Below are 13819 nucleotides of genomic sequence, written 5' to 3' on the forward strand. Positions count from 1 at the left end.
CACCTGGGAGAAAAGTGAAGAACAAAGATTGAGTAGGGGGAATCAGGAGACATGATAATGTCCCTGTCAGGCAAACAAGCAAATTCAGAGCAAAGACTGCCCAATAAAGGAGTCTTGCTTTGGGTGGAAATGGCTATTACTCATTAATCCTTGCTCCAATATTTCAAAAGTATTCACCATCAATTCCAAATTGGTTTACCTTTCACCGCAGGTGGAAATTTTAATGCTAATAAGCTCCTTCTAAACTCCACAATAAACTTTAATAGTTATCAAGTAGAAAAAGGCAGATCATTCAATGCAAGAAAAAGCCCAAGATTCAAACAGCTAAGCAAATCCACAACAGCAGAAATAAAATGATTTGAAAAACAAACATAAGATGTCAATGGCTCCAAGACCACAGGCACTTAAAATAATGGAAAAGCTTATTTAAAGACAGTAATTTAATTAAAGGTTGAAACTTTGAGGGGAAATACTGAAAATAAATGTCAAAGAAACTCAGCACTCAGTATTATAGACAAAAAAAGTTATTTCATGAAGAAAGTAAAATAGCTATAAACTACACAGTATTATGATAGGCAGATATGGGCAAGATCTTGTTTAAACTGAGAATCCAGCATGAGAGGATTTTATGATAGAACTTGAAAAATCATATTTGAATTATTTTATTTTAAACCTATGCTTACATAATTTCAATTATTTTAAGTTCTTGATGATACTTTTACAATAATCCTTACCACAACCACCAAAATACACAATCCAAGTATACCTACCTAAAACAGTTACAGTTGTAGAGGACTGAGCATTTCCAAGAGGGAATGTAACAGCTTTGCATATGTATTTTCCAGAATCAGAGAATCCTATGTTATGCAGAGTAATTGTTGCATCATTAAGAGAATAGTTTTTAAATAAGACTCTTCCCTGATATTCTCCTTGAACAGAGAATCCATATTGAGGATGATGAACTGCAACAGTCTGTGAACTTTTGCCATGTATCTTCTCCCATGAAATTTGTGTTATAGTTTCATTTACTTCAATTAAACATTTCAATGAAACATTCTTTCCCCATACTGCTGTAACATGTGGCTCCACAATAATTGGTCCAGCTAAGGCACCTACGGAAAAACGAAAAGCATAGTTCTTAAAAATGTAAAAAAGTTATGCTAACACATAATTAAATTCTTCCCTGTTTCCTCTTTCTCTTCTTCCCCTTGTGTACGTGTACACACACACACACACACACACACACACACACACACACAATCCCAATGACTGAATAACAGGAAGGTCTGAAGAGAGCTAAATGTTTCCAGGGCTAGATTTAAGACCTAAAGAATGACTCTTAAATAAATCAAATAATCACCAATACATGTTGCTGGAGGGGAAAGTGCTAGATTAGGTCAAGTGTAAACTTGGAGACAGATCCTTCCCTATTCAGATTACCAGACAGGATCCCAAACTTGGCTGAAACTTTGACTGCAGCCTTTTGAGAGATTGAAACAAAGGACCCAACTGAGCCATGCTCTGATGACTGACCCCAAAAAACAGAAATAATAAATACATGGTGTTCTAAAGCTAAATTTTAGGCTATATTGTTACTCAGCAATAGATAACTAATACATTTAGGATCTGTCAAACAAAATACAATACCTTAGTGCCTTCTTTTGGAGGACCCCTCTACCAAAAATCTGTATAAGACACTTCATTTAAAACAGACCAACTGCCAGAAAACAAAAGTTAATTTTTTCTATTTCATGAATGAAGATAAAAATATTCCACAAGCAAAAATTAAAGTAAAATATCAAACTTTACCCTTATAAAACTGATTTCCTTCCTAAGAGCAATGAAACAATCTAAATCATTTTAGGGAAAATAAGGCTAATACTCATGAATATTAAACTCAAGCAAGATGCTCTTCATTGACAACATATATAACAAGTCCTTGGAGAAGTTTACAACTCTCATACATGTCCTGACAAAATAAATACTCAAATTAAGAAGTAAACCAAAATACGCACTCAGAAATAGACCTTTAAAATTTAAAATGTATAAAGACCTTTAAAACTTACAGTTATGTCTAATTATTAGTTTTATTTTTTTTTACTAAGATAATGCTATTTTATTTATTACTTCCAATGGAGATAAATATACCACATACACAGAAGGAAAACATTTACTTGAGGCCAAAGAAACTTCTTGTCACTATTATCCCATGGACCAATGGGGTAGTTATTTGAACCTCTCTTTGTGTTCTTCCTTCACTCAGAAACAGTTATGAGTCCAATATACTGCACTGAAGTCTTCCTTTATCTCCCAAATTTCTTTTTTTTTTAATTTTAAATTTAATTTTATTGGAATATAGTTGACTTACAATGTTGTATAATATTTTTAAAGAGTACAAAAATGCAAGATGTTATCGCTTAAGCAATAATCAAGAAAAATGTGCTTAAACATGTCCAAAAAGTCCTAAATGACAGTAACTTTATGCAATCTTATTCCCACGAACCTTTTTAGGAGGGAAAAAAACAAATGAATACATTAAATAGATTAAGAGGGAAACTTTACCAATTTGCACGGACCATACTTGGGAGAAAAAGAGTTTTCTTAACCACTCCACCAAAAAAGTATGAAGTCCAAAAAATTTACCATCATTTCTCTATCATGCTTTCAAGCACAGACAATTACAAAGCTTTTAAAATTAAACTAAGATATATGAAATATGTAAATATTCTTATATATTTTAGTGAGCTAAACTATATCTGCAAATGCACAAATGAAAGAGCAATTTATAAATGTTAAAAATTTCATATATCATGAAGTAACACAGCTCTGTATTTAAAGAAAAATACATAATAACTAAGTAGGATATTCAAGAATGTAAAGATATTTTAAAAAATATTCTTCCTATTAAAATGTTACATGACTTTCTCATCTGATGCCAAAAGGGCATTCAATGCAATTTAACAAACAAGTGAAAAAAGGATTCTTAATAATAGATCCTTCTCAAATCAGTGATCATCACAATACTAAAATTAAAAAAGAGGGGCACAGTTATTAAAGAAAGATCAAGACAAGATGCATTATCATTATCATCATTCAACAGAGTCTGGAAATTCCCATGCAATGAGATAAGAAAAGGAGACAAGGAAGAATAAGTATTAGAAAGGAACAGATAAAATTATTATTTGAAAAATCTATTACCAGAAAAATCTAAGGCGAAGTAAAGGGCTATTAGAACAAATAATATGACTGCCTGAAAAACATGCAAACTGTATACAAAATGTATATTCAACATATTAGAACAGGTGATACCTTTTAAAATATACGTAGAAAAAGACAATATTTGCAAAATGTTAATATTTAAAACATCAATGAATAATGTTGTAAAAAAACCTACAGGCCTGAGCAACTGACTTGAATAAATAGAAGATATGTCATTTTCCTGACAGGGAAAACATATACTACATAGGTGGCTAATTTCGCCATATTAGCAAAGAAATCCAATGCAATAAAAATTCTTCAAACTAGATTAGGGAAAATATGCTTAAAAATATTACCAAAAAAAAAAACCAAAAACAAAACAAAACAAAAAAAAAAAAAAAGAACACACAATGGTACATACAGAGGAGGAAAAATACTGAAGGAAAAATAATTAAAAGCTTACTAATAGTGTCTTAAAATAATTGAAAGTATAAAAACAGATCAACATATATAATGGTTATGGTATGTAGTAAGTTGTATGAATGGGAAAATAATGAATTATAATGTTAAGGCATGCAGAAAGAACAAGAGCTAAATATTTGGAACTAGATCCCTACTTTATGCTAAACACACACACACACACACACACACACACACACACACCCAGATGGACTGTAGACTTAAATGTTAAAAAATCAGCCACATATGCCTCTAAGTATACTAACAATAACTTTCTATATATCCTGGAAGAGAAACATTAGTTACTCTAGGGAGTGGAATTACTAAGCATTAAGGAAAAAAATTTTAGTTTTTACTTTGTGTTCTTCCTTGACGTCAGAATTATTTACCATAAGTAATGTTCATAATAAAAGCTAATTAAAAATAAAAATAAACAAAATCAAGCAGTAGAGAAGAAGGATAAAGAGGTATTACAGACTGAATGTTTGTGTTCTTCCAAAATGTTTATGTTGAATACCTAACAGCTAAAGTGATGGTATCTGGAGGTAGGTCCTTTTTATGGTAATTAGGTTTTTATGAGGTCATGAAGGCAGGAAAAAACATGATGGCATGTGTCCTCATAAGAAAAGGAAGCAAGAAGAGTGCTCTCTCCCTCTTCACCACATTAGGACAAAGCAAGAAGGTGGCTGTCTGGAAGTCAGGAAAGGATCCTCAACAAGAACCAAATCTGCTTGCACCTTGATCTTGGATTACTCAAACATCAGAACTGTGAGAAATAGATGTCAGATGTTTAAGCCAGCCAGCCCACAGTATCTTGCTATAGCAGCCCCATATGAGACATTAAGTATCAGAATAAACTGGAAAGAACAGTGCTAATTATATCTCTTTACAACCTATAATATGCACAGACCAATTACTAGCAATAATTCATATAAGAAAGACTAGACTTTTAAGACAAAATCTAAACAAAAGATAAAGGAGGGCATCATATAACAATAAAGGGATCCATCTACATACAAGAAGCAGGCATAAGATTTGTAAATATATACGCACTTAATACAGGATCACCTAAATGTATAAAACAAATAGCAGCAGACATAAAGGAAGAAATTGACAGTAAAACAACAATAGTAGGAGACTATAATAACCCATTTACAGCAACGGATAGATCATCCAGACAGAAAATCAGTAAGGAAACGGGCAGGTATCTACAGAATAGTTACCTTATTCCAAAACAGCATAATACACATTCTTTCAAGTGCACATGGAATCTTCTCCAGGAAAGATCACATGCTAGCCCCCCCACACACACACAAAAGTCTCAATATATTTAAGAAATTCAAATTATATCAAGCATCTTTTCTGACTACAATGGAAGTCTAGCTAGAAATCAATTACAGAAAGAAAAATGTAAAATACAAACATATAGAGATTAAACAACATGCTATTAAAAACAAACAAAACAACAACTTTATACCCCCATATTCATACATGAAAAAAATTAAAGAGAAAATCAAAAAATACATTAGACAAATGAAAACAGAAACACAACTTTCTAAAATCTATGGGACACAGTAAAAGCAGTTCCAAGAGGTTAGTTTGTAGCTTACTATACAAGCCTACTTCAAGAAACAAAAACAATCCCAAATAAACAACCTAACTTTCCATATAAAGGAATTAAAAAAAAAAACAAAGCCCAAAAGCAGTAGGAGGGAAATAATAAAGATCAGAACAGAAATAAATAAAACAGACCACCACAGCAACAAAAAAATAGAAAAGATCAATGAATCCAAGAACTAGGTTCTTGAAAAGATAAACAAAATTGATAAACCATTTATTTATTTATTTATTGTCTTTTTGCCATTTCTTGGGGTGCTCTCGTGGCATATGGAGGTTCCCAGGCTAGGGGTCTAATCGGAGCTGTAGCTGCCAGCCTATGCCAGAGCCACAGCAATGCAGTATCCAAGCTGTGTTTGCGACCTACATCACAGCTCACGGCAATGTCGGATCATCAACCCACTGAGCAAGGGCAGGGATCGAACCCGCAATCTCATGGTTCCTAGTTGGATTCCTTAACCACTGTGCCACGACGGGAACTCCTGATAAACCTTTAACCATGCTCTTCAAAAGAAGATGGTCCAAATAAAAAAGGATAAGTTACAACCACTATTACAGAAGTACAATTACAGTACTACAAACAACTGTACACCAACAAGATGAACAACCCTCCCCCCCAAAGGGGGGATAAATTTCTACATATTATAATTTTCTAAGACTGAATCATAAACAGATAAATATGCACAGACCAATTACTAGCAATGAAACTGAATCAGTAATCAAAAAATTCACACACACGCACACAAAAATCCAAGATGAGAGAGACAGCTCCATAGGGGAATCCGACTAAACATTTATAAGAGTTAACACCTATCTTTCTCAAACTGTTTCAAAAAAACTGAAGAGCAGGGAACACTCTGAAACTCATTCCGCAAGGCCAGTATTACTCTGATACTAAAACCAGAAAAAGACAATATAAAAAACAACATATTGCAAGCTTGTTATCTCTGATGAATAAAGATGCAAAAAATTCTCAACAAAATATTAAACCACATAAAAAGGATCATACATCATGATCAAGGAGTATTCTAAGGATGCAAGGATGGTCCAATATCTGCAAATCAATCAATGTGATACACACTAACAAAACAAATAATAACAGCACAAGATCATCTCAACAAACACAGAAAAAGCATTTGACAAAATTTAATGTCTATTCAAGATAAACTCAACAAATTTGGCACAAAGGGAATATATCTCAACATGACAAAGCCCATTTACAATAAACCCAAAGCTAACAGCATACTCCATAGGAAAAAGCCAAAGTGTTTGTTTCCTTTAAGATCAGGGACAAAACAAGCATGCCCTCTCTTGCCACTTTTATCTAACCTATATTGAAAGTTCTAGACTTTGTAATCGCACAAGAAGAAATAAAAGCTGCAAGAGAATAAGTAAAAGTGTCACTGTGGAAGACATGCTACTATACATAGGAAACTCTAAAAATCTCCACCAAAAAAAGGAAAAAGACATTAGAAATAGATTCACTGAAGCTGCAGGATACAAAAAACAATATACAAAAACTTGTGGCATTTCTATAAAAATGACAAACTATTAGAAACAGAAATTAAGAAAACAATCACATTTATATTGCACTAAAAAGAATAAAATGCTTAGGAGTAAATTTAACCAAGAAGATTAAAGACCTGTACATTGAAAACTATAAAACATTAATAAAAGAAATCAAAGATACAAATAAGTGGAAATATATCCCACATTAATGGGATGGATGAATAAACATTGTCAAAATACCCATACTACCCAAAGCAATCTACAGATTCAATGCAATCCCTATAAAAACTCCAGAGGCATATTTCACAGAACCATAGTAATTTTAAAATCTGTATGGAACCACAAAAGACCCCTTGTAGCCAAATCAATCTTTAAAAAAAATTAAAAAAGTTAGAAATATTAAATTCCCTGACTTCAGACTATACTACAAACCTAGAGGAATCAAAACAGTATAGCATTAGAATACAGACATATGATCAGTGGAACAGAAAGAGTAAGAGAGCCCAAAAACAAACCCACACATATGAATCAATTAATCTACAAAAAAAAGAGTAAAAAATATAGTAGGGAAAAGATAGTCTCTTTAATAAATGCTGTTGGGAAAACTGGACAATTACCTGTGAAAGAACAGAATATTTTCTCATACCATATACAAAAATAAACTCAAGATGGATTAAAGATCTAGATGTAATAAGACTTGAAAACATAAAAATCCTAAAAATAAGAATATGCAGTATGTTCTTTGACATTAGTCTCCTCAATATTATTTTGGGAACTGTCTCAGGCAAGGGAGACAAAAACAAAAACGAACAAATGGGACCAAATCAAACTTAAAAGCTTTTTCACAGTGAAGGAATTCATCATCAAATTGAAAAAAACAGCCTACTGAATGGGAGATATTTGCAAATGATAGTCCAATAAGGGCATAATATCCAAACATACAACTCAATATCAAAAACCTAAACAAACTAATTAAAAAATGGGCAGAGAACCTGAAGAGGCACTTTTTTTTTTTTCAGAAAAGAGAAACAGATGGCCAATAGGCACATGTAAAGATGCTCAACATCATTATCATCAAATGAACATGCAAATCAAAACCACAATGAGATTATCATTTCACACCTATCAGAATGGTAATCTTCCAAATGACAAAAATAACAAGTGTTGATAAGGATGTGGAGAAAAAGGAATCATCATGCATAGCTAGTGGAAATGCAAATTGGTACAGTAGCATAAAGGTTTCTCAAGATATTAAAAACAGAACTACCAAGTGATCTATCAATTCCACTCCTGGGTATTTATCTGAAAAAACAAAACCACTAATTTCAAAAGATATAGATACCCCAATGGTCAGAGCAGCATTAATTACAATAACCAAGATATAGAAACAATCTAAGTATCCATCAACAGATGGATAAAGAAGACATTATACGAACACACATATACATATACACAATAGACTATTACTCGGGTTTAAAAAAGAATAAAATGAAGTCATTTGCAAAAGCATGGATGGACCTGAAGGGTATTCTGATTAGTGAAGTAAGACAGAGAAAGACAAACACTATATGTTTTCACTTATATATGGAATCTAAAAAAGTAAAAGAGAAACAGACTCGCCGAACTGGAGAACAAACTAGTAATTATCAGAGGGGAGAAAGGTGTGAGGAGGGACACAGTAAGTGAAGGGGTTTAAGGGATACAAACTGCTAGGTAATAAGATAAATATGTTACAAGGATGCAATGTGTAGCACAGGGAGTATAGTCAATACTGTAAAATAACTCTGTATGGAGCATATTCTATAAAAATATAAAATCACCATGTTGTACACCTGAAACTAATGTACAAGTCAACTACACTCCAATTAAAACACGTATTTTTTTGGAGTTCCTGTGGTGGCCCAGTGGTTAACAAATCCAACTAGGAACCATGAGGTTGTGGGTTCGATCCCTGGCCTCACTCAGTGGGTTAAAGATCCAGCGTTGCCGTTAGCTGTGATGTAGGTCGCAGACGCGGCTCAGATGCCGAGTTGCTGTGGCTCTGGTGTAGGCAGACAGCTGTAGCTTCCATTGAACCCCTAGCCTGGGAACCTCCATATACCACAGGTCCGGCCCCAGAAAAGACCAAAAAAAAAAAAAAATTTAAATAAGAAGAACCATGGTTTAGAGGGCCATCATTAAGAGGGTATTTGATAGGGAAATGTAAATTAAAACCACATTAAGATACTTCTATACCTAACAATGTTTAAAATAAAAGTACTAACACTCCCAAATGCTGACAAGGACACAGAACTAGAACTCTCACACATTGTTTGTGGCAATGCAAAATGGTACAGTCACTCTGGAAAGTACTTTGGCAGTTTCTTATAAAGTTAAATGAACACCATATGACCCAGCAATTCCCCACCTGGGGATTTACCCCAGAGAAATGAAAATTTATGTTCACACAAAACCTATATACAGTGTTTATGTGTTGGGGGTTTTATTTATAATCACCAAAACATGGAAACAATCCATATGTCCTTCAACAGACTGATAAACAAAATGTGGTACAATCCATACAATGGAATACTACTAAACAATAAAAAAGAATCAACTACTGATACATGCAACAACTGGGAAAAATCAGCTAAAAAGCACTACGCTGAATGAAAGAAGTTGGTACCAAAAGATTATATATTGTATGATTCCAATAAATGACATTCTCAAACAGATAAAATTAAAGTGTGGGAGAATAGATCACTGTTCCCCAAAGTCGAGAGATAGATAGTACAAGGGAGTTTTTTTTTTGGGGGGGGTGACGGAATTGTTCTGTATTCTGATGGTGGTGGTGGATACACGAATCTATGTGTACAAATTTACATGTGTAAAAATTCTGAGATGTACTCTTTAAAAAAGTCAATTTTACTAAATATTAAAAAAAGAACCAAAACCAAAATCTTGCACACACAGACATGAAAAAACATATTTAAACAGTAAAATGGAATAGAAGTGGAAGGCCTATTCAATAAACCTTAGAGTCTGTGTGGGGGAAAAAAAAAAAAAGAGAGGGTATTTGAAGACAGGAAAAGAAATAAATGGATCCACCAAATGAAAAATATATTTTAAATATTTTTCAATATTTAAATAGGAAACATTGCTCTCAACGTAATGGCAAAGACAGAAATACCACCAAGGAAAAGGTTGACCAGAAAAATTAATCCCCTAATAATCAAAGAGCCTGCACAGTTATTTTAAAAAAAAAATGTCTATTTTTAGTGAGTACTAGTGTAATTACTAGTAAATAAATTTTAATGTAACTATAAAGTTTTTCATTTCCATTTCTTATTTTAATTTCTAGGAGGTTATGAGTGATTTTTACTTTTTAACTTTTCTACAGAAATACTGAGAGGTTTTTGCTTGTTGCAAAAGTAAATTTTGGTGTAATTTTTGTTTGTCTCAACCCTTAAACCTTTGATCAAGGCTTTATACTTCCCTTTAAGTATTGATAATTTGGCTCTTCCTTAGATTCCATGAGCTTCTAATGACATATGTCTTCTTGGTTGTATCTAACACATTTCCAATCCCTAGACTAAACCCCAAAGTTAAAAAACCCTTCTGAATGAGATTTCCCCCATGGAATTCCTTTTTTTTTTTAGGGCCTCACCCTTGACATATAGAAGTTCCCAGGCAAGGGGTCAAACTGGAGCTAAAGCTGCCTACCTATGCCAAGGCCATAGCAATACCAGATCCGAGCTGTGTCTGAGACACACCACAGCTCATGGCAACACTGGATTGCTGGATCCCCAACCCACTGAGCGAGGGCAGGGATCAAACCCACATTCTCATTGGATAGTATTCGGATTTGTTTCCGATACACCACAATGGGAACTCCTTCCCATGGAATTCATTAGAGGTTGCTGTTGTTTTGCACCCACAGCCTGTGGTGGAAGGCCAGGGATCAGATCCACACTGCAGTTTCAGCCAGTGCCACAGCTACAGTGGCAACAATGGACCTTTAACCCACTGCACCACAAGGGAACTTCCCCACCATGGAATCTTTTTTTTTTTTTTTTTTTTGTCTTTTTGCCATTTCTTGGGCCGCTCCCGCGGCATATGGAGGTTCCCAGGCTAGGGGTCTAATCGGAGCTGTAGCTGCGGGTCTACGCCACAGCCACAGCAACGCAGGATCCGAGCCGCGTCTGCGACCTACACCACTGCTCACGGCAACGCAGGATCATTAACCCACTGAGCAAGGGCAGGGATGGAACCCGCAACCGCATGGTTCTTAGTCGGATTCGTTAACCACTGCACCACGACTGGAACTCCCCACCATGGAATCTTAAAACTCTGGAGAAACCAATTTTCCATGGTGGTTCTTAGATCAAATATTAGAAAGCCTCACTACTCAAGCTCTCCCAAGCACTGAGCCTACTTCCTCCCCTCCACTTTGCCATTTGAAGCCACGTTTGACTGGAAAACAATAAATGTGCTGAATAAACAACTGTTTATAACTAAAGATGTAAATTATTTAAAGTTATTCATTAATAGTGATATAAAGCCTAAAATATAAAGAGGCTACTAGATCAGCAAAGAACTGAACCTTTCCTATCTGGCAGGACCCTAACTTTGTCATATCCTGGCTACTGCATACTCCCGTGGCCAAGGAAAAACATAAGATGTTCTGTTTCTACTCTGTGTCTCTTTGATATCATTCAAATAAAAAGTTTTGTAGTTAACTAAACTTAACTTATTCTTTCAAAGAGAAAAGAGAAACAAAGAATTGATTTTCCCCTATACATGGCTGCAATAAAAACAGTACAACCATGAAAAAACAGCTCTTTGGAATTTTCATGTGTATTTGAATAGTTCATTCACTGAGGATTTAGAATGCCCAGAGGATACAAGTCATTCGGAAATATATATATTAAACAAAAACTTGTGACAGAAAAAGAAAATATTAATGACTCTTGTAACTTCTGTGGATTTTTTTAAAAACAAAAACAGAAAGACATGAGATTCACATTACAGACCACATCAAAAAGAAGTCACTGAATAAAGTAGAAACCATTCTTTCTTACCTCTCCTACTCGAAGCAATGAACGAAGTAAAAGTCATCACAAACGTATCTTTAAGACTCTATCTTTTGATATTTTAATATTATCTTTCATTACATCTCACTTTTCAACTTTTTTTTTGTCTTTTTTTTTTTTTTTTTTTTTTTGTCTTTTCTAGGGCTGCTCCCGCAGCACATGGAGTTCCTAGGCTAGGGGTCTAACCAGAGCTGTAGCCATGGGCCTACACCAGCGCCACAGCAACACCAGATCCGAGCCGCATCTGCAACCTACACCACAGCTCATGGCAACACCAGATCGTTAACCCACTGGGCAAGGTCAGGGATTGAACCCACAACCTCATGGTTCCTAGTCGGATTTGTTAACCACTGCGCCACAACGGGAACTCCACTTTTCAACTTTTAAGAAATGTCAGACATCTTATACATTTTAGGCCCCAGGATCTTCCAAATACTAGGATTTACAAAATAAGTATATACAAATATTCTACAAATGAAATATTTATTGTACTCTGTGCCCAACTAGAAAAACCTCCTCCAAATATCTTTAAAGTAAGGATTCTTTATAAATTTAGAATCATTTATTGACACAAGTGCAATAAGTATACATTTTCAAGAAACTAGCAAAATCTTAGCATCTAGGTAGCCTCAACAATTTCAGCACACCTAAAAACATTTCAGATGAATTAAATTTATCACCAGTACATACAAATAACTCATACAACAACAAAAAAAAAACAATTAAAAATGGACAAAAGACCTAAATAGACGTTTCACCAAATAAGACAAACAGATGGCCAGTAGGCACATGAAAAAATCCTCAACATCACTAATTATTAGACAAATGCAAATCAAAACTACAATGAGGTACCACCTCACACAGGTCAGAATGGCCATCATTAATAAGTCCACAAATAAATGCTGGAGGGAGTGTGGTGGAAAGGGAACCCTCTTACATTGTTGGTGGGAATATAAATTGGAACCACCACTACTGACAACAGTATGGAGTTTCCTCAGAAAACTGAACAGAACTACCATATGATCTAGCAATTCCACTCCTGGGCATATTCCAAACAAAACTATAATTCAAAAGGATACATGCACGCATATGTTCATAGCAGCACTACTCACAATAGCCAAGACATGGAAACAACCTAAATATCCATCATCAAATGAATGAGTTAAGAAGATGTGGTATACATACACAATGGAATAATACTCAGCCATAAAAAGCAACGAAATTATGCCATTTACAGCAACATAAATGCAACTTGAGATTCTTGTACTAAGTGAAGTAAATCAGAAAGAGAAAGATAAATGCTATATGATGTGACATATCCGGAATCTAAAATATGGCACAAATGAACCTATCTACAAAACAGAATCAAACTCACAGACATAGAGAACAGACTTGTGGTTGCCACTGGGGATGGGGGGACAGAATGGGATGGACTGGGAGTTTGGGGTTAGCAGAGGCAAACTATTACATTTAGAATGGATAAGCACCGAGGTCCTACTGTATAACAGAGGGAAATATATCCAATCTACTGGAAAAGACTATGATGGAAGATAATATAAGAAAGGGAATATATGTGTATATATAACTGAGTCGCTTTGCTGTACACAGAAATTGGCATAACACTGTAAATCAACTATACTTAAATAAAAAAATTTTTAATTTATCACCAGTGCATTCAGTAATTAGTTCGAACTGTTTCAAACTGATAAATGTCAACTTCAAAAATGTCTTTTCAACAATATCCCTAAACAACACTCAAAACAGAAATAAGCACAGAAGAGTAGAGTCAAGTGACTAATAAAATGTGAAAACTATTTATAAGCTCAAAACAAATATTATTAGAGAATGAAAGAATCTCTAACTCTAAGGTCACAGGAAATCCTATATTCTAAGGAAAAACCTGGGTCACACATGAAAAATGGTTGAGAAAATTCAGGGCATTAATTTATCAGTATGTAATTAAG

At 34.3% G+C, this 13819-nt stretch overlaps 1 protein-coding gene across 2 annotated transcripts in view; it reads right to left on the reverse strand.

The window, feature by feature from the left end:
* The window catches only part of NECTIN3 (nectin cell adhesion molecule 3), a 130340-nt gene that overhangs the window by 85254 nt on the left and 31267 nt on the right, over positions 1-13819 (reverse strand). For both annotated transcript variants that reach the window (XM_021070395.1, XM_021070394.1), the window contains exon 2: positions 771-1112. In XM_021070395.1, coding sequence (XP_020926054.1) covers positions 771-1112 — 342 coding nt within the window. The remainder of the gene's footprint in view (positions 1-770; positions 1113-13819) is intronic.

The sequence above is a fragment of the Sus scrofa genome, chromosome 13 (assembly GCF_000003025.6).
Source record: "Sus scrofa isolate TJ Tabasco breed Duroc chromosome 13, Sscrofa11.1, whole genome shotgun sequence".
In the NCBI taxonomy this organism is placed as follows: Eukaryota; Metazoa; Chordata; class Mammalia; order Artiodactyla; family Suidae; genus Sus; species Sus scrofa.